At 41.9% G+C, this 21,361-nt stretch overlaps 1 protein-coding gene across 1 annotated transcript; it reads left to right on the plus strand.

The window, feature by feature from the left end:
* Nucleotides 1-3,323: 3,323 nt before the first annotated feature.
* On the plus strand, nucleotides 3,324-14,488 carry pts (6-pyruvoyltetrahydropterin synthase). Its single transcript, XM_034194469.1, has 6 exons — nucleotides 3,324-3,490; nucleotides 10,105-10,184; nucleotides 10,261-10,283; nucleotides 10,403-10,459; nucleotides 12,119-12,189; nucleotides 12,275-14,488. The coding sequence occupies exons 1-6, from the start codon at nucleotides 3,414-3,416 to the stop codon at nucleotides 12,396-12,398; spliced, it is 432 nt and encodes a 143-aa protein (XP_034050360.1). The 5' UTR covers nucleotides 3,324-3,413; the 3' UTR covers nucleotides 12,399-14,488.
* Nucleotides 14,489-21,361: the final 6,873 nt, after the last annotated feature.

A 21,361-nucleotide genomic window follows, 5' to 3' on the forward strand; every position in this document is an offset into this window, starting at 1 on the left:
GACGCGAGTTTTGTTGTGTTGTTCTCCTGAAATGAGCAGGGCAGGAGTCGTGCTGTTGTTGCGCGCCGCTGCTGCTGCTGCGTGCTGCTGCGCACCGTTGCTGCTGCTGCGTGCCGCTGCGCGCCGTTGCTACTGCTGCGTGCCGCTGCGCGCCGTTGCTACTGCTGCGTGCCGCTGCGCGCCGTTGCTACTGCTGCGTGCCGCTGCGCGCCGTTGCTGCTGCTGCGTGCCGCTGCGCGCCGTTGCTACTGCTGCGTGCCGCTGCGCGCCGTTGCTACTGCTGCGTGCCGCTGCGCGCCGCTGCTGCGCGGCTCCAGACCATCTCTTTTCAGGAAAACAATGCAACAAAACTCACTTCTACAGCAAAATATCAAATCCTGAAGATCAGTCCATTTTTTAAATTGCTTCTCGCTGCTGCACCATGAAGCAATTTAAAACACAGACAAACTACAAGATTTGCTTCAAACGATCTTAAAAAGCAAATTTTCAATCTGTAGCTCCCCAAATAAAAACAATAACAAGACCAATCCCAGATTTCTGCGCGTCTTGTATGGCAGCAGCCTGACATCGGGGTGAATGTGAGGCATTATTATAAAGTGCTTTGAGTGTCTAATGCAGATGGAAAAGTGCTATATAAATACAGTCCATTTATCATTTGATCATCCAAAGGTATACATTTCCCAACTCAGACTTTCCTAACCTTTGGTGTCTGAGAGTTCATTGTCATGGTGAATGTCGGCCATCTTAGCTAGCCTGTTCTCATGACCGCTAGCAAAGAAGAAAACAATTATGTATAGGTTTTGTATTGGTATTCAAAATCAAACTGATATAGTTTTTTTTTTTTCTTTAGATTTAGCACTGCATAATTTTAAGAAATGGGCTGGTTAGCTAATATCACAGATGTCACGTCTCCCGGGTTGAAAGTGTTTCTGAAAAAAAAGGAACGTTAATGGGGAGAAAAAACAAACAAACCCTAATTTCCCTAAAGGGAAGAGAAGCCGAGCTCAGGGGACGCATGTATAATATCAAAAGTGATTCTTAACAAGGATGATTTGTGTTTGTGGTGAATACAGTCAGTTGTAAAACAAAGATTAAAAAAAATTATACTTAAATAAGCTGACAAGTATGTGCGCACTTGAAGGCCACGTTTGGAAACAGTGAAGGGTTCTTCTTTTATGTTTTTATTATTTTTATTTTTATTTTTTGCCTGCGGGGACACTCCTGTCAGGTAGGCGGCGGTAAGGCACCAACGGGTGAAAAAGGAAAAAGAAAAGGAACCAAGAAGGAGGAGGAGGAGAAGGAAAAGAAGACAAACGGTCAGACCATAGACATGAATATCACTAGAGTCAAACGAGCCGCCATCTTGTGTAGGTTATTACGTCACCTACAATTTAAACAAAGAAAGGTGCTTTTTATTTAAACCACGAAAGCAGCAGAGCTGTTGGGGGGGGGGGGGGGGGGGATATATCTGTGAGTTGTTGCTATTAATTATGTGGATATTTTTAACTGTTAACAGAACTGAATTTGACATAGATTTAAAATAAAAAAAACCCTGATTGGCAGGACGTGAACCTGGTGTGAGTCCGTGTGCGTGTGCGTGCGTGAGATAAGTTAAAATTTATTATGAATGAGAGTTAACACTGATATATTACTTGGAGAGAAGCTATCAAAAATATAATGCATTCAAATTTTATATAAATTATATATATGAGATTTTGCGGCCATACAACGTGTTTCCAAAAAAATATAATGTAATAAAGGGTTTGTAAGACACCCCCCCCCCCAACCACCAAAACACACACACACACACACACACACACACACACACACACACACACACACACACACACACACACACACACACACACACACACACACACACACACACACACACACTTTAAGTTCCAGATGCAATTATACGTTTGATCATCTTTGCAAGTTTTGAAAAGTTAGTAAAAAAAAATCCACTTATTAATCCTTAAATAAAAACTGCACCGGTCTGATGTTAATGTTAATGTTTAAAGTAGAAAAACAAGCAACTGTCCTTTAGAATTCAAGAATTTTTCACGGATAGAGAGGGAAAATATAATTTAAGGGGCTTGTATTCTTTTGAAATTGCTGGCGTTCAGACGACCAGGAAAGGTTTCTGTATCTCCATTTGTGGCCCTAAAATACTCAAGCGATGTTCAAATATTAATCACTTTAAATATCAGTATAAAGAAATGATGTTCTCTAGATATGTGTCTGATGAAGTAAGATGAGTTTGTGCTGCTACATGTGATTGTAAATTGTTTGATATTATTATTGCTGACATCGCCCCCTTAATTTTTTTTTGTTTGTTTGTTTGTTTGTTTGTTTGTTTGTTTCTGGCGCCGGGCTTGATTGCTGTTGTTATTGCTATTTTTATTATTGTCATATTATTGTGGTTAATATTATCGTTAGTTGCAAATTTGTTTCACAGAGTATTTTGAAATCAACTGATTTTAGAATCTCAGCCTGCACCGAATTCGGCCGCACAAAACTGGAAAATGGTTGTTTTGTTTTGTTTAATGAGAGATTTCTTCTTTTCTTTGTTGTTGTTAACTGTGTGTGTGTGTGTGTGTGTGTGTGTGTGTGTGTGTGTGTGTGTGTGTGTGTGTGTGTGTGTGTGTGTGTGTGTGTGTGTGTGTGTGTGTGTGTGTGTGTGTGTGTGTGTGTGCCGCCGGATAAATTCATTCATTCATTCGTTTGTTCTTCAGTCACTGGTTTGTTGTAGTACCGGCCACAGCCGACAGATGGCGGGTTTTGTGAATCTTTTTTTTTTTTAAATATTTACAACAATGTATAATACACAAGTGGGGCAGTAATAAACGTCTCAATAACATTGCCAAAGCAGGCCGCACAAATAAAAAAATAAAGTGCAATACAACAAAAGAAAAGGAAAAAAATAGTATTCCAATTGTTATACAAGGGGCTTTCAGCAAATGTCTGGGTCATAAAATTGTGATGTAGATTTATTTGGTAAAATTCATACACCAAGGACAACACAAAGTATGAAAACGCTGATTTCCAGTGTGGTCCTCGGTGACAACGGATAGCAAAATAAAAGCAAAGAAACAAAATGTAAAGAAAAAAATATTACAGACGTACACTTCAACTAGGCAAGATGGCGGGCGGCTGCCTGGCAACAGCCCGCGCGGGGCTGCGTCTGCCACCTAGCGGATTAAAGAGAAATCGATGGGAAAATCATAAGATCGGTTCCGGAATTTTCTTACGCAAGATGGCAGATGAAAATATCTCGGAACGAGCTCAATGTCTGCTGTAGTATCTTTTTATATGTCTATAGGTGGGCTGGCGCCTCAAATCTGAATAGGTTTCATCGATCCTCTTTCTGACCGTGTAGCGGATTTTATTTCTTTTCTTTGCTCCGGATCATGGACGGTTTCTCCGTCGAACGGATCGCGTACATCACCCGGGTTCAGAGCTTCAGCGCCTGCCACCGACTGCACAGGTACGACCCAGATTTATTTTGTATTCTTTGCGTTTGTCCCCTCCGTCCGCTGAATAACGAGTTACCGCTGACCTTCCAAGTCACCCGGACGTATTTGGATTGTATTTTCTTCTCGGGGCTGTGGTTTACACACGATACAGTGAATCACGGGACCAGTAGAACACGCAGTTTTACTGCAATAATTAAGTTTTGGTTGCGCGCTGCTTTTTCCCCCAAAGTATAGACTCAGCCACCCGGCGGGCGGCGAAGGTACTGCAGGTAGGTCAAAAGCAAAATAAAGAGCAAAATCACCTCAAAAGGGTTCAGATCATTGTGTCTTATATATGATCGGAAAGCAAAATGTTACACACACGTATCTATCTATCTATCTATCTATCTATCTATCTATCTATCTATCTATCTATCTATCTATCTATCTATCTATCTATCTATCTATCTATCTATCTATCTATATATATATATATATATAGGTGTATAGATGTGTGAAGGTAATCTGAGTCTCAGGCCATCAGGTCTGTCAGTGGACAAACTGATTATTGTCAGTACAAACCACCTTTACAGACACATTTCTTTGCAAACTAAGTGTTCTGCAGTGTTTGGCTTACTGAGAAAAAACAAACAAACAACAACAAAAAAGCCCTGTGTCCTTGGCCTTATCTCTGAAAATACCTAGACAGTTTTAGAGCAAAACAAAACAGCATTCCACAGCTTCTCATCCATCTGGAAGTCATGCAGTGTTGGAATTTTGTTCTGGTCGGGCCACTTTTGGATGTAGACTAGACCATTCTAATATTGGCTGAAAAATTGGTATGCACATGCACCTGAAGCACGTTATGATGGCCTTGTAACATGTGTCAGGTGCCCTGTCTTGACATGCTATAGCACACGGTCTAAAGTGTGTAGTGCACTTTGGTATTCTCTCTTAGTTAGTCACCGGTGTGACATTCTCTGTAAGAGCTGGGTGCACTTGACTTTGGCATATTGCTGTTAGGTAGTGGATTCTGTAGGTGACAGAAGTGGGAGGTTTTCTGGCTAGGAAATAGGTGTACTCATGCCCAAGGTCAAAGCATGTGAGAAGATCATTTCCAGGAGCTGCAGGCATCAACCACAGCTCCCTGGGGTGAAGTAGTTGAGCACGGTGCTCCTGCAGTGCCGCCTCCTCCTTCTCCATCTCCATCCACCTCCATCTCCATCCACCTTACCAAAACTTTAACGTTGCAGAGACGCGGTGCACCTGATGGCGCCATTTGTCAATAAATGTTTCTACACATTTTCCTTGGTACTGCCTGCAAATTTGAAATGCAGAAGCACCGTTCCAAAATGACCATGAGTCAATCAATCAATCAATCAATCAATCAATCAGTCAATCAATCAATTTTATTTATATAGCGCCAAATCACAACAAACAGTTGCCCCAAGGCGCCTTATATTGTAAGGCAAGGCCATAAAATAATTACGTAAAAACCCCAACGGTCAAAACGACCCCCTGTGAGCAAGCACTTGGCGACAGTGGGAAGGAAAAACTCCCTTTTAACAGGAAGAAACCTCCAGCAGAACCAGGCTCAGGGAGGGGTAGTCTTCTGCTGGGACTGGTTGGGGCTGAGGGAGAGAACCAGGAAAAAGACATGCTGTGGAGGGGAGCAGAGATCAATCACTAATGATTAAATGCAGAGTGGTGCATACAGAGCAAAAAGAGAAAGAAACACTCAGTGCATCATTGGAACCCCCCAGCAGTCTAAGTCTATAGCAGCATAACTAAGGGATGGTTCAGGGTCACCTGATCCAGCCCTAACTATAAGCTTTAGCAAAAAGGAAAGTTTTAAGCCTTATCTTAAAAGTAGAGAGGGTGTCTGTCTCCCTGATCTGAATTGGGAGCTGGTTCCACAGGAGAGGAGCCTGAAAGCTGAAGGCTCTGCCTCCCATTCTACTCTTACAAACCCTAGGAACTACAAGTAAGCCTGCAGTCTGAGAGCGAAGCGCTCTATTGGGGTGATATGGTACTATGAGGTCCCTAAGATAAGATGGGACCTGATTATTCAAAACCTTATAAGTAAGAAGAAGAATTTTAAATTCTATTCTAGAATTAACAGGAAGCCAATGAAGAGAGGCCAATATGGGTGAGATATGCTCTCTCCTTCTAGTCCCCGTAGTACTCTAGCTGCAGCATTTTGAATTAACTGAAGGCTTTTCAGGGAACTTTTAGGACAACCTGATAATAATGAATTACAATAGTCCAGCCTAGAGGAAATAAATGCATGAATTAGTTTTTCAGCATCACTCTGAGACAAGACCTTTCTAATTTTAGAGATATTGCGTAAATGCAAAAAAGCAGTCCTACATATTTGTTTAATATGCGCTTTGAATGACATATCTTGATCAAAAATGACTCCAAGATTTCTCACAGTATTACTAGAGGTCAGGGTAATGCCATCCAGAGTAAGGATCTGGTTAGACACCATGTTTCTAAGATTTGTGGGGCCAAGTACAATAACTTCAGTTTTATCTGAGTTTAAAAGCAGGAAATTAGAGGTCATCCATGTCTTTGTCTGTAAGACAGTCCTGCAGTTTAGCTAATTGGTGTGTGTCCTCTGGCTTCATGGATAGATAAAGCTGGGTATCATCTGCGTAACAATGAAAATTTAAGCAATGCCGTCTAATAATACTGCCTAAGGGAAGCATGTATAAAGTGAATAAAATTGGTCCTAGCACAGAACCTTGTGGAACTCCATAATTAACCTTAGTCTGTGAAGAAGATTCCCCATTTACATGAACAAATTGTAATCTATTAGATAAATATGATTCAAACCACTGCAGCGCAGTGCCTTTAATACCTATGGCATGCTCTAATCTCTGTAATAAAATTTTATGGTCAACGGTATCAAAAGCAGCACTGAGGTCTAACAGAACAAGCACAGAGATGAGTCCACTGTCTGAGGCCATAAGAAGATCATTTGTAACCTTCACTAATGCCGTTTCTGTACTATGATGAATTCTAAAACCTGACTGAAACTCTTCAAATAGACCATTCCTCTGAAGATGATCAGTTAGCTGTTTTACAACTACCCTTTCAAGAATTTTTGAGAGAAAAGGAAGGTTGGAGATTGGTCTATAATTAGCTAAGATAGCTGGGTCAAGTGATGGCTTTTTAAGTAATGGTTTAATTACTGCCACCTTAAAAGCCTGTGGTACATAGCCAGCTAATAACGATAGATTGATCATATTTAAGATCGAAGCATTAAATAATGGTAGGGCTTCCTTGAGCAGCCTGGTAGGAATGGGGTCTAATAGACATGTTGATGGTTTGGATGAAGTAACTAATGAAAATAACTCAGACAGAACAATCTGAGAGAAAGAGTCTAACCAAATACCAGCATCACTGAAAGCAGCCAAAGATAACGATACATCTTTGGGATGGTTATGAGTAATTTTTTCCCTAATAGTTAAAATTTTATTAGCAAAGAAAGTCATGAAGTCATTACTTGTTAAAGTTAAAGGAATACTCGGCTCAATAGAGCTCTGACTCTTTGTCAGCCTGGCTACAGTGCTGAAAAGAAACCTGGGGTTGTTCTTATTTTCTTCAATTAGTGATGAGTAGTAAGATGTCCTAGCTTTACAGAGGGCTTTTTTATAAAGCAACAGACTCTTTTTCCAGGCTAAGTGAAGATCTTCTAAATTAGTGAGACGCCATTTCCTCTCCAACTTACGGGTTATCTGCTTTAAGCTGCGAGTTTGTGAGTTATACCACAGAGTCAGGCACTTCTGATTTAAAGCTCTCTTTTTCAGAGGAGCTACAGCATCCAAAGTTGTCCTCAATGAGGATGTAAAACTATTGACGAGATACTCTATCTCACTTACAGAGTTTAGGTAGCTACTCTGCACTGTGTTGGTATATGGCATTAGAGAACATAAAGAAGGAATCATATCCTTAAACCTAGTTACAGCGCTTTCTGAAAGACTTCTAGTGTAATGAAACTTATTCCCCACTGCTGGGTAGTCCATCAGAGTAAATGTAAATGTTATTAAGAAATGATCAGACAGAAGGGAGTTTTCAGGGAATACTGTTAAGTCTTCAATTTCTATACCATAAGTCAGAACAAGATCTAAGATATGATTAAAGTGGTGGGTGGACTCATTTACATTTTGAGCAAAGCCAATTGAGTCTAATAATAGATTAAATGCAGTGTTGAGGCTGTCTTTCTCAGCATCTGTGTGGATGTTAAAATCACCCACTATAATTATCTTATCTGAGCTAAGCACTAAGTCAGACAAAAGGTCTGAAAATTCACAGTAACGACCAGGTAGACGATGGATAATAACAAATAAAACTGGTTTTTGGGACTTCCAATTTGGATGGACAAGACTAAGTCAAGCTTTCAAATGAATTAAAGCTCTGTCTGAGTTTTTGATTAATTAATAAGCCGGAATGGAAGATTGCTGCTAATCCTCCGCCTCGGCCCGTGCTACGAGCATTCTGGCAGTTAGTGTGACTCGGGGGCGTTGACTCATTTAAACTAACTTATTCATCCTGCTGTAACCAGGTTTCTGTAAGGCAGAATAAATCAATATGTTGATCAGTTATTATATCATTTACTAACAGGGACTTAGAAGAGAGAGACCTAATGTTTAATAGACCACATTTAACTGTTTTAGTCTGTGGTGCAGTTGAAGGTGCTATATTATTTTTTCTTTTTGAATTTTTATGCTTAAATAGATTTTTGCTGGTTATTGGTGGTCAGGGAGCAGGCACCGTCTCTACAGGGATGGGGTAATGAGGGGATGGCAGGGGGAGAGAAGCTGCAGAGAGGTGTGTAAGACTACAACTCTGCTTCCTGGTCCCATCCCTGGATAGTCACGGTTTGGAGGATTTAAGAAAATTGGCCAGATTTCTAGAAATGAGAGCTGCTCCATCCAAAGTGGGATGGATGCCGTCTCTCCTAACAAGACCAGGTTTTCCCCAGAAGCTTTGCCAATTATCTATGAAGCCCACCTCATTTTTTGGACACCACTCAGACAGCCAGCAATTCAAGGAGAACATGCGGCTAAACATGTCACTCCCGGTCCGATTGGGGAGGGGCCCAGAGAAAACTACAGAGTCCGACATTGTTTTTGCAAAGTTACACACCGATTCAATGTTAATTTTAGTGACCTCCGATTGGCGTAACCGGGTGTCATTACTGCCGACGTGAATTACAATCTTACCAAATTTACGCTTAGCCTTAGCCAGCAGTTTCAAATTTCCTTCAATGTCGCCTGCTCTGGCCCCCGGAAGACAATTGACTATGGTTGCTGGTGTCGCTAACTTCACATTTCTCAAAACAGAGTCGCCAATAACCAGAGTTTGATCCTCGGCGGGTGTGTTGTCGAGTGGGGAAAAACGGTTACAAATGTGAATGGGTTGGCGGTGTACACGGGGCTTCTGTTTAGAACTATGCTTCCTCCTCACAATCACCCAGTCGGCCTGCTTACCCGGCTGCACGGGATCTGCCAGAGGGAAACTAACGGCAGCTAAGCTACCTTGGTCCGCACCGACTACAGGGGCCTGGCTAGTTGTAGAATTTTCCACGGTGCAGAGCCGAGTCTCCAATTCGCCCAGCCTGGCCTCCAAAGCTATGAATAAGCTGCACTTATTACAAGTACCATTACTGCTAAAGGAGGCCGAGGAATAACTAAACATTTCACACCCAGAGCAGAAAAGTGCGGGAGAGACAGGAGAAGCCGCCATGCTAAACCGGCTAAGAGCTAGTAGCTGCGCTAAGCTAGCGGATTCCTAAAAACACACAAAGTGAATAATGTGTAAATAATTTAGAGGTGATTCAGCAGAGGGAGTGCTTTAGTTAAGGCATGTGAAGATTACACTGTGAAACAAATCGTTATCTAGGTAACAAGATCAGTCTAACTGCGCAGATTAAACAGCTAACAGATACAGAAAAACACCGCTGTGGAGTCCAGGACAGTCAGTTAGGATGATGTGGGCGATTCCATAGAATGCAAATCAGAGGAGAAAATTTTACATGTATGTATACTGTCATGACAAAGGTCTACTGGAAACACATTTTTGCTGAGAAATGTGTATTAGAGCACTGACAGAGGTGATTCACCAACAAAAAGTAAAACGGTTAAAAATCTATATTTTACTGAGCCATCTGTCAACAAATCTGATGAAGTCATAATGTACGTGTTATCTAGAGACCCTGTCGAGGATGGGGTCAGTGCTCACGGAGTCACGGTGCATGTTTTTAACATTGCTATAAAGCAAGTTTATTTTATTCACACAGATCATCAACAGCGTGACTAGTCTCACTTTAACGGGTGCCATCTGTCACAGTCAGTGCTGCAGCCAAGCAAATTTTAAAAATATATATTTCGCTCTCATTTTCTTCAAATACACACCAACTCAGTTTCTGATGCATAGCACCGGACAGTCAGGTTGCAATTTTCCACATGAATAAATGGGTTTTTGTCCTCATCATTTCTGTTTTCCTTCTAGCCACAGAGACAGTACAGGTGTGTAGCCAGAGGGGCAACCAACCCCACCCCACCCCTCCCAGACTGGCCTAAAAAGCCATTCTTGTGCCTCCAGAGTCACACAGTCTTTCACTTCATGTCTTTTTCAGTGTTGACTTGAGCGACGAGGAGAATAAACGTGTGTTTGAGAAATGCAACAATCCCAATGGCCATGGGCACAACTACACAGGTGTGTTCTTCTGCACTCTGATTTCTGAACATGAATGTCTCCATCTGATTCTCTGCTCTGATGTCTGTATCCACAGTGGAGGTGACAGTTCGAGGAAAAGTGAGTAAAAGTGGTGATAAAACCCACATCATTCCTCCTGGAAGTGACTTGGTCTCAAAAACAGGACATCTTGCATTCTGCTGTGTGCTGATGGTAACATCACATGTTCTCGTCCACAGATTGACCAGGTAACTGGAATGGTGATGAACCTGACAGACCTGAAGAGGTGCATCAAGGTGAGCTGAGGTCAAGAACTTCAAAAAACAACTTTCATGTAAAACCTGGTCTCGAGTCTCCCTCATGACGTTGGGGTGACAAAAAAATGCTCTCCTTTTGCTTCAAAGCAGCTGATGAACCAGCCCTTCATAGCACCTCGTGAGGACGTATAGACAGCCAGCTACCACCTTCGGGAATAAAAATGAAAGCTGGCCAAAAAAAAATTCACAGAGCGCTATTAGATATGACAAGATCACAGTTTCTCCTTTTAAGTATCATTTGGTCTCGGAAGCCGTGACTTCCAGGTCCACTACTAATGCTAATGCTGCATTCAAGACGACTAGGAAATCCCAAGATGGAAATTTCCTACCACGTTCACTTGACGAACGCGGCAAACAATATGGATGCACACAGTAATATATTTGAGGTTTGAGATCTTTACAAGGAACACGTTAATAAGTTGTTTGTTTTGCACAACCTAAAAATAGAATTTTTTTTTCCACAACCTATGTAAAATTTTAAAGAATCTGCAATTCTGGACATTTTGTTAATGTTCCATCGATGTTGCAGATGAAGTGTGACATGCAGTGAGTACAGATGCAGTTAAGTGAAAGTCGATGTCTGGTTTCTTTCTCTATTCTGTGCAGCCATCCGCCCCCACAAAACTGTCATGTTCAAAATAAAGAAACTTAAAGTTGTGTGAATGACGTGAAAATTACATCATAGTAACCGACAACAACAAAAGTGATCAGCAGTCACGTAATAAGTACTTTGTGCTCTGTGACAAAAGTGAAGAACTGTGGTCCACCTGGTACACACAGTCATTTTATCTTTTTCACCAACAGGCATGAAGTAAACTGTTAACTCATTAAATATCCCCAGTGTTTACAATGATGAATTGTTTTTTTTTTGTGTCTGACTTTTTTTTTTTTTTTTGTGAAAGCTGCATTACCTCTATAGTCTTTGAAAATACTGTAATTCAGAATGCAGCACATACAGGCCGTTACCGCTCGTCAAAGACAGAAGTCAAAGTTTTTGCTCGTAGTGCTACTGGAATTTTAAGGTTATTTTTATATTTGCCACTGTTGTGATCCACAAGCATACTTGGTTCCCCACATCGTGCATTCTGGAATGCTGGAATTAAATGTTTGTCACAGCCCAAAGAGCTCGCAGAATTATTCTGAAAAACGGACACTTCGTGACAGAGTGTCTGTAATTGTACGTAAATGTCAAATGACGAAGCTTCACGGTTAAATTAATTTGAGAAATTGTTAAGTTAGTCGTCTGCTATTGGTCAGTGTAAACATTGTTTTCATGTTTTCAGCGTATTCATTTTTGAACCAACATCCGTGTGACAAACTGTTATTTTAACTAGCAACATTGTGACTTTAATGGTGAGTCAGTAACTTGTACACCATATATTTTACTGTCTGTTGTCGTCCTTTAACTGGTTGCCACGTGCTGTGAGCAGTTCATCAGATTTTTTTTTTTATTATTATTATATCGCCAGACGCAGCTCATTTCTTAGCTGTGACTATTTTCAACTCCAGCTTGTGATGGTAACATTTGTATTTTTGTAAAGTCTTTTGAGCAACTGTCAGATTTTTGTTTCTTTTTCTTTTTTTAAGATGTATGTTGCTTGTTACAAAGTTTTTTCAGAGTTTCAATCCCTTTGCCAGGAAGCCATCATGATCCCACTGGACCATAAAAACCTGGATAAGGATGTCCCATACTTTGCCGGCGTCGTCAGGTGTGTATCTACCAATACTGGTTTTTCCGTTGTGTCTGCAGGTTTGTTTGTACCGTTTACTCATTTGTTTTTCTTTGTCTTTTAGCACAACTGAGAACCTGGCGGTTTACATATGGGACAACCTGATGAAGGTTCTTCCCCCCAACCTGCTCTATAAGATTAAAATCCACGAGACAGATAAAAACATCATCACATATAGAGGAGAGTAGTCTTCCCTCAACTTTCTCAGCCGCCTGAGCACACGTACACCCACATTTGCACCTGGTGTTAAAATGTGTTTTTGGACAGTGGGTTGCAGTTGGAGAGTATTTGACAGCATGAAAGGACATGTGGAAGACGCATCGAGGACTCATTGTGATTTGATTGGCCAAACTGTCTCCAGAGGTGGTTGGGGTGGCGTGTAAAGGGAAATGTTGCCATCGCGGATCGATGGTCTCTGCGACACATTTTTGTTTTTTTGCTATGACCCTCTTCTGACTGTGACGTGAGCTTCCGGATGTCAAGGTGTTGAGTGGAGACGCACGTTAATACCAGGTGGAAATGTGGCTACGATGTCTATTCAGATTGTTTGTACTCGCCAAACCAATAGGTAACCTCAAGGTGTTGTACATGGCATGTTGACCAGGCGTTAAGAACCTTTAGAACACGGGTCCCGCTTTAAAATCTGAAAATCATCTGTGACCCACCAGAACCTTTAATCCAAATCTGGACAGACTCGTGACACCAAAATGAAGTATTTCCAACATTGTTAAACATTGTCAGGTAAATCAAGGATAATGCACAATTTAAATCCCATAGCTGTGTTTTATAACTTCTGATTACATTTTAAAAAATATTTTGAGGTAATTTAAGACTTTATTATAATTTTATTTATTTTTAAACTTTCTTGCAAATTTGAACAAGGATGTTTCTTAAAATTTTTAATGATCTCTCATGACCCACCTGCAGTACCTCCATGGCCCACCAAGAGACAGCTACCCCCCACACTTTGGGAACCATTGGTCTTGACCTTACCCTCTGTCTGAGCGAGCGTGATTACTTGTATTTATTTATTTATTTTTTTAAATGGGAAGAAGCCTCAAGCAGAGTTGCTTCTCGTAGGGTGCCATCATTGCCCTGTGAACTGTTGGTTTCCCCGTTTTGTGGGTGTTCTTACTCCCCATCGGACGAGTTAATTCTGCGTCCACTGATGAGCATTAGCTAATGCCTAGCTCGCAACCAGCCATATGTGTTTGGATGCGTATGGGTCGCAGGGTTTCAATACCGCAGGAATCCTGGGGGAGTGACAGTTATGGAGTATCGGTGTAATGTGTTCCTGTTTACATATGAATTCTAGCTGCACTGTTTTGAATGTATTGGAGCCTTTGAAGGTTTTTTCCCTGAGATCCCAAAGAGCAGGGAGTTAAGTAGTCAAGCATAGAGGAGACAAAGGCATGGACGTGTTTTTCAGCATCAATGATGACATCATACTGCAGTGAGTGTAGTCTGTGTCACCTAAAGAACTACCTGAGGAACAGCAGAAGGCATGGCCAAACCAGTGACCCAGTGTCACTCCTGGTAATTACCCCTCAGAGAACACGGCCTCTGGACAGCAACCAAATCAATGATGCTTTTGCTCTTAATCACAACAACAGGTGCATTGTGCTGTTTTGAAGACATCAATGGTAGGTGAAAGATTTTTTCTCTGCCTGTTGGCATTTTTCCCCTGAGGTTGTAGGCTACATGTGTAGGTCTGTGGATATGTGTATTGAACAGTAGCCTAGGTTTGTGTGTGTGATTTTTGGTCATTCTGTATGTAATTAGTGACTGTCGCAGATCAGAATGTGGCTATGTGTACGCACGCCTGTGAACGCGGCAGAGGTGTAGCAGAGAGCCGGCGCGACACACGAGCCCATAGCACCACAATAAAATTACCAAGCTCCCCCAAAGCACCTGCAGAAAAAAAATTCTCTGGAGCCGCCACTGCGTACGTACTGTGTGCGTTGTTGATTTTTCGCAAGCCCCATCAAATTTGCATGTTAAGGACCAAAGGTCTGCGACCTTCTACGGCGCTGAACACACGCAAGTGACGCACAAGTCTCAAGCGTGGCTTTGCCAGATAGACCGTAGTTTGCCTGTAGACTCCCCGTAGTAGCACGTACAGCGGGTTGTGAGCTCGGCTTTACACAGACTGAAAAGCTGTCTGATCCGGTGTGCCTGTAACCTCTAACGCCATTCTGTGAGCCGCTCTAACTTACAGACACGATTCTGGTAGAGTCACCTGATCTGACAGCGCCCTCAACTATAAAAACAAAAAACATTGTGCTAGCTGCCAAAAAGCATTAAAGGAAATAGCCTACATCACAGTTTTTGCGTCCCGACAGCGTGTTACTTCAGGGTCATCTGATAATGTTGAATTCGGAAGACCTGAGAGTTGCTTCTTTCCAAACTGTTTGCTGCGACTGAGGGATATTTAATTTAATGCACTTTTCAAGACAAAGAATATAAATACACATTAGGTTAAAAAAAAAAAAACAAAGTGAAACGTCGTATTTGGTTTCACTTTAATGATGATTGTTAACATTTGATTTAAATTTCTACAACAGTACACTTTAAATGAAAGCCACATTTCACATGAAGATATAATGTGAAAATTAGCAGTGTGCAGAATCTAAGTTATTTTTATGGATTAAAACCCTGCAGCTTTTTTTTTTTAACCTTGTATATTTTTAGTTTACTTCCACTTACTTAATGATAAAGTTCTAACAAAAGAAATGTGACATTGAAGGGGACCACAACAAAACCATCTGTCATAATATCGCCAAAATGATTCATAGTTTTTCTGGATTCTATTTACTGAAGGAGCAAAATTATGACGTCAAAACAAGCGAAACTTTCTCTGAACTTGTGGCATTAAAAACATTTTTTTTTTTCCATTTTCTTTCTGTTCATTGGTGCTCTCTGGGGGGGGGGGGTCATTTTTCTTTTTGACTACATTGCAGCACATTTGTTTTCATTTGTATTTTTACTGATGCATTATCAAATTTAGTCAAATGTATTTTCCATTTTCTTTCTGTTCATTGGTGCTCTCTGGGGGGGGTCATTTTTCTTTTTGACTACATTGCAGCACATTTGTTTTCATTTGTATTTTTACTGATGCATTATCAAATTTAGTCAAATGTATTTGACATTTAAAAAAACTAATACTGTCCGAGCACACCAGGGACTGCCACCAGGGGGCGACAGAACACGCATGAGAAACAAAAATATAAACGCAACACTTTTGGTTTTGCTCCCATTTTGTATGAGATGAACTCAAAGATCTAAAACTTTTTCCACATACACAATATCACCATTTCCCTCAAATATTGTTCACAAACCAGTCTAAATCTGTGATAGTGAGCACTTCTCCTTTGCTGAGATAATCCATCCCACCTCACAGGTGTGCCATACCAAGATGCTGATTAGACACCATGATTAGTGCACAGGTGTGCCTTAGACTGCCCACAATAAAAGGCCACTCTGAAAGGTGCAGTTTTGTTTTATTGGGGGGGGGATACCAGTCAGTATCTGGTGTGACCACCATTTGCCTCATGCAGTGCAACACATCTCCTTCACATAGAGTTGATCAGGTTGTCAATTGTGGCCTGTGGAATGTTGGTCCACTCCTCTTCAATGGCTGTGCAAAGTTGCTGGATATTGGCAGGAACTGGTGCATGCTGTCGTATACGCCGGTCCAGAGCATCCCAAACATGCTCAATGGGTGACATGTCCGGTGAGTATGCTGGCCATGCAAGAACTGGGACATTTTCAGCTTCCAAGAATTGTGTACAGATCCTTGCAACATGGGGCCGTGCATTATCCTGCTGCAACATGAGGTGATGTTCTTGGATGTATGGCACAACAATGGGCCTCAGGATCTCATCACGGTATCTCTGTGCATTCAAAATGCCATCAATAAAATGCACCTGTGTTCTTCGTCCATAACAGACGCCTGCCCATACCATAACCCCTGGGCTGGTGTGGTTACACGTGGTCTGCGGTTGTGAGGCTGGTTGGATGTACTGCCAAATTCTCTGAAATGCCTTTGGAGACGGCTTATGGTAGAGAAATGAACATTCAATACACGAGCAACAGCTCTGGTTGACATTCCTGCTGTCAGTATGCCAATTGCACGCTCCCTCAAATCTTGCGACATCTGTGGCATTGTGCTGTGTGATAAAACTGCACCTTTCAGAGTGGCCTTTTATTGTGGACAGTCTAAGGCACACCTGTGCACTAATCATGGTGTCTAATCAGCATCTTGATATGGCACACCTGTGAGGTGGGATGGATTATCTCAGCAAAGGAGAAGTGCTCACTATCACAGATTTAGACTGGTTTGTGAACAATATTTGAGGGAAATGGTGATATTGTGTATGTGGAAAAAGTTTTAGATCTTTGAGTTCATCTCATACAAAATGGGAGCAAAACCAAAAGTGTTGCGTTTATATTTTTGTTGAGTGTATAATTTTGTCAATATTTTTACTAATTGTCTTTTGAATGTGCAGTTTGCCTCGTGTGAAGAGAGCCCTGTTAAGATCCACTTTAAATATATGACCGTAACCGACCCCGTTACCTGAACCCTAACCCAATAATCCCTGTGTGTGTGGTGGGGGGAGCACACCTTCCACCGGGCTCCGAGCAGCAGGTCACGTATTATTTGTGGACTCCGTGAGATGAACCATAAAGAAGAACAAATATCCTGCAGAAACCTGATATCGACTCCGCATGTTTCCATTCTTCTTAACAACCGATCATCTACCTGAACAATATTCTCAGGCTTCATTTTTTTGCACATGACATCATCATGAACATTCCATAGGCAGTGAAAGCAAATGTATTCGGCAGGGGGTTAAGTGGTCCAATGTCAGGCGAGTTGTGCAGGTGATACCAGTGTCACATGGTGGTCAAAGAGGAGGTGGATCAGGGGGGATATAAAATTTCATTTACTTGATGTGCACTTTGTATAATAAAGTTTATACTTTGACATCATCATGCATTCAGATTATTTCAAAATTGTGTGTGTGTGTGGTGGGGGGTGGTTAAAATGTTTCTTGGTTTTGCACTTACACATTTTTTATTTTTTTACTTTTATTTCCTCCAATTGCAGCTTTCACCTGCAGTGTTTATTAACTATAAGAAGAAAACTCAAGCATACCAGACTCAGTGGGGCGGCCATCTGCTGTGGCCATATTAAAAAAATCAGAAGAAAGCACACAAAATGGCCATAACATGCAGAAACATAAAACCACATCCAGTACAGTTTTCACAATGAAGACAAGATACCAGGAGGTGAAGATTAGAATAGAACAGACTGCAAAGGGCCACATGCACCAGGGTTTTGTGATGTTCTTCTGATTTCACGTAGTACTGCTTGTGTTTTTTTTCCAGTTGAGCTCTTTGTAACGGTGTTTATGCTATTTCAGCATGAGTATATGCGACGGAACATTAATAATCTGGCATTTATTGTCAGTGTGCATACAATTAAACGTGTCCTCTGCATTTAACTATCCTAATACCAGTTAAACAATCCAACCACTAGGGGCAGTGTGCAGCCATAGTCCGGCACCCGGGGACCAACTCCAGATGTAGAGGCTCTGCCTTGGTTGGGGCAGAGAAAGGAACAGACCCTAAATAAGCCTGTTTTTGATTGTGGGAGGAAACCCACAGACACATAGGGAGAACATGCAAAATGCACACAAAATACATATATAGAATAGATTTTATTTTATTTTATTTTTTAGCGAAATGAGTTTTGAGGAAAATGAATGAATTCCATCTCAGGAGATTGTTGGATATATTTGGACACTAGAGGGCGATATTACTTTGAGAAAGGAGAAGGGACAAAAAAAAACCATTGTGGATTGACGTCCAGACTTTTTGGACAATGCATTATATGGACATTATAAATCGGCTTTAATTACGTATTGGCCTTCATATGGCGGCTTTCTTTATCATGTGGAATCTGCAGGTCTTTGAGTCATTTTGACATGTTTGAAATGATCAACTGCAGAAATGTTCTCTTGATGACTCTTCAAGTCCTTTTACAGACATGAGATAAATTCAGTCTGAGGTTAGGGGTCATCAAAACAAACTTTTTTTGATAAATGACTTATGTAATGCGCCCGCTTCTTTCCTGTGCCAACACGCCGCCTTAAGCACTTTGTCATCTGCATAGTGTCACATTTGCTGCAAGTGAAATGACCACTTTAACTTTTGTGTTTTTGCATGTTTGACCAAATTGTATTTAAAATCTGACCTCTCTGTGCTGAGGATGATCCCTTTTAATGCCCTTGTGATTTAATCATCATCACAATGAGCTTATTTTTTCTCTCACTTTTCTTTGCCAGCGTTGTGATCTTTGATTTGGTGTTCAGCTGCCAGCAGTGACTGAGGGCAGGCAGCAGGATGCCGACACAAACCTTTCTTTGATCATGTCTCATGAACCTGTATTGCATGACGTGCACGACGTGCCCGCGAACAAGCCACAGCAAGTTCAGGAGACGCTGCTTCTTCCAAGGCTGACTCCAGATCAGAATCCACCATGCTCTCAAGGTTCTGCAGAGGTTATAGCTGATCCCAGAACTGCACCAAAACACGTTTTACTGCAGCAGCATCATCATCATCGAACTCTGTAATTATCCTGTGAAAGAAGGCAGCAGGATTACTGCAATCACTCAGTAAAAGCTGGTGATTAAATGGTATTTTTCACTTCATGTTTTTATGAGCCTCAGCTGTATTTTACAGTCTGACAGAAGTGTCACCGTGATTAATGTTTTTCTGTATTTAGCCCATAGCAATCATCTGATTTGTCATTTCTTCTGATTGTCTTGGCGAATGCAATCGGTCATAATTTCAGATGTTTGGTTAAGTTGGGCTATAACTCAGCCACATGGGGTGTGCAGCCAGTACATTCTGAGTGCCGGTCCCAAGCCCGGATAAATGAGGAGGGTTGCGTCAGGAAGGGCATGCTGCGTAAAACAAGCCAACCCAACTATGCAGACTCAGAATCGAATTCCCATACCGGATCGGTCGCGGCCCAGGTTTTAACAACGTCCGCCACCGGTGCTGTTGCCCAACAGGGTGCCGGTGGAAATTGGGCTACTGCTGGGCGAAGACGATGAAGAAGAGGAGGAAAACGTTGCCACGAACAGCGGGAGAAGAGGAAAACTAGAAGGGTGGAAATGAGAGTGGGGACTTTGAATGTTGGTAGTATGACTGGTAAAGGGAGAGAGCTGGCTGATATGATGGAGAGGAGAAAGGTAGACATATTGTGTGTGCAAGAGACCAAGTGGAAGGGAAGTAAGAGCAGGAGCATCGGCGGTGGGTACAAGTTGTTGTACCATGGTGAGGACAGGAAGAGAAATGGTGTTGGGGTCATTTTAAAGGAAGAGTAGGTTAAAGGTGTGGGAGGTTAAGCGAGTGTCTGACAGGGTGATGAGTGTGAAGTTGGAAATTGAAGGGGTGATGATGAATATCATCAGTGCATATTCCCCACAGGTAGGTTGTGAGATGAAGGAGAAAGAAGATTTCTGGAGTGTATTAGATGAGGTGGTGGAGAGTGTGCCCAAGCATGAAAGAGTGGTGATAGGAGCAAACTTCAATGGGCATGTTGGTGAAGGGAACAGAGGTGATGAGGAAGTAATGGGTAGATATGGTATCAAGGACAGGAATGGGGAAGGACAGATGGTAGTTGATTTTGCAAAAAGGATGGAAATGGCTGTGGTGAATACCTACTGTAAGAAAAGGGAGGAGCACAGGGTAACATATAAGAGTGGAGGAAGGTGCACACAGGTGGACTACATTCTTTATAGGAGATGCAAGCTAAAAGAAATAGACTGTAAGGTGGTGGCAGGAGAGAGTGTTGTTGAACATCATAGGATGGTTGTTTGTAGGATGACTTTAGAGGTAAAGAAGAAGAACAAGAGAGTGAGAGCTCAACAAAGGATCAGATGGTGGAAGCTGAAGGAGGAAGACTGCTGTGTGAAGTTTAGCGAGCAGGTGAGAGAAGCACTGGTTGGAGGGGAAGCAATTTTGGACAACTGGAAAAGTACTGCAGATGTGGTGAGGGAGACAGCTAGGACAGTACTGGGTATGACATCTGGACAGTGGAAGGAAGACAAGGAGACTTGGTGGTGGAATGAAGAGATCCAGGAAATCATAAGGAGAAAGGTTGGTGAAAAAGTTTTGGGATAGTCGGAGAGATGAAGAAAGTAGACAGGAGTACAAGGAGATGAGGCGTAAGCTGAAAAGAAGTGGCAAAAGCGAAGGAAAGGGCATATTGCAAGCTGTACAAGAAGTTGAATAGTAAGGAAGGAGAAAAGGACTTGTACCGATTGGCCAGACAAAGGGACAGAGCTGGAAAGGATGTGCAGCAGGTTAGGGTGGTAAAAGATGCACATGGTAATGTGCTGACAAGTGAGGAGTGTGTGCTGAAAAGGTGGAGGGAATATTTTGAAGAGTTGATGAATAAAGAAAATGAGCGAGAGAAAAGGCTGGATGATGTGGTGAGAGTAAATCAGGAAGTAAAAGAGATTAGCAAGGAAGAAGTGAGGGCTGCTATGAAGAGGATGAAGAGTGGAAAGGCAGTTGGTCCAGATGACATTTCAGTGGAGGCATGGAAATGTCTCGGAGAGATGGCAGTAGAGTTTCTAACCAGATTGTTTAATAAAATCTTGGAAAGTGAGAGGATGCCTGAGGAGTGGAGACAAAGTGTGTTGGTTCCTATTGCAGAGAAAGAGCACTACAGATGCAATGTTTGCTCTGAGAATACTGTTGGAGAAGTACAGAGAAGGCCAGAAAGAGTTACACTGTGTGTTTGTGGACTTAGAAAAAGCTTATGATAGGGTGCCAAGAGAAGAGCTGTGGTATTGTATGATGAAGTCTGGAGTGGCAGAGAACTATATTAGGGTAGTGCAGGACATGTACAAGAATAGTGTGACAGCGGTGAGATGCACAGGAGGAATGACAGACTCATTCACGGTGGAGGTGGGATTACACCAAGGATCAGCTCTGAGTCCTTTCTTGTTTGCAGTGGTGATGGACAGGTTGACGGATGAGATCAGACAGGAGTCCCCATGAACTATGATGTTTGCAGATGACATTGTGATCTGTAGTAAGAGTCGAGAGCAAGTTGAGTCTAGTCTAGAGA

This window comes from Thalassophryne amazonica, chromosome 18 (assembly GCF_902500255.1).
Source record: "Thalassophryne amazonica chromosome 18, fThaAma1.1, whole genome shotgun sequence".
NCBI classification, from domain to species: Eukaryota; Metazoa; Chordata; class Actinopteri; order Batrachoidiformes; family Batrachoididae; genus Thalassophryne; species Thalassophryne amazonica.

What these genes read in the sequence shown, in the direction of transcription:
- pts (XM_034194469.1), top strand. Translation starts at nt 3,414, where the DNA reads ATGGACGGTTTCTCCGTCGAACGGATCGCGTACATCACCCGGGTTCAG. An exon ending in GCCTGCCACCGACTGCACAG is followed by an intron (nt 3,491 to 10,104) that starts GTACGACCCAGA and finishes TGTCTTTTTCAG; the next exon opens with TGTTGACTTGAGCGACGAGG. An exon ending in AGGTGACAGTTCGAGGAAAA is followed by an intron (nt 10,284 to 10,402) that starts GTGAGTAAAAGT and finishes TCTCGTCCACAG; the next exon opens with ATTGACCAGGTAACTGGAAT.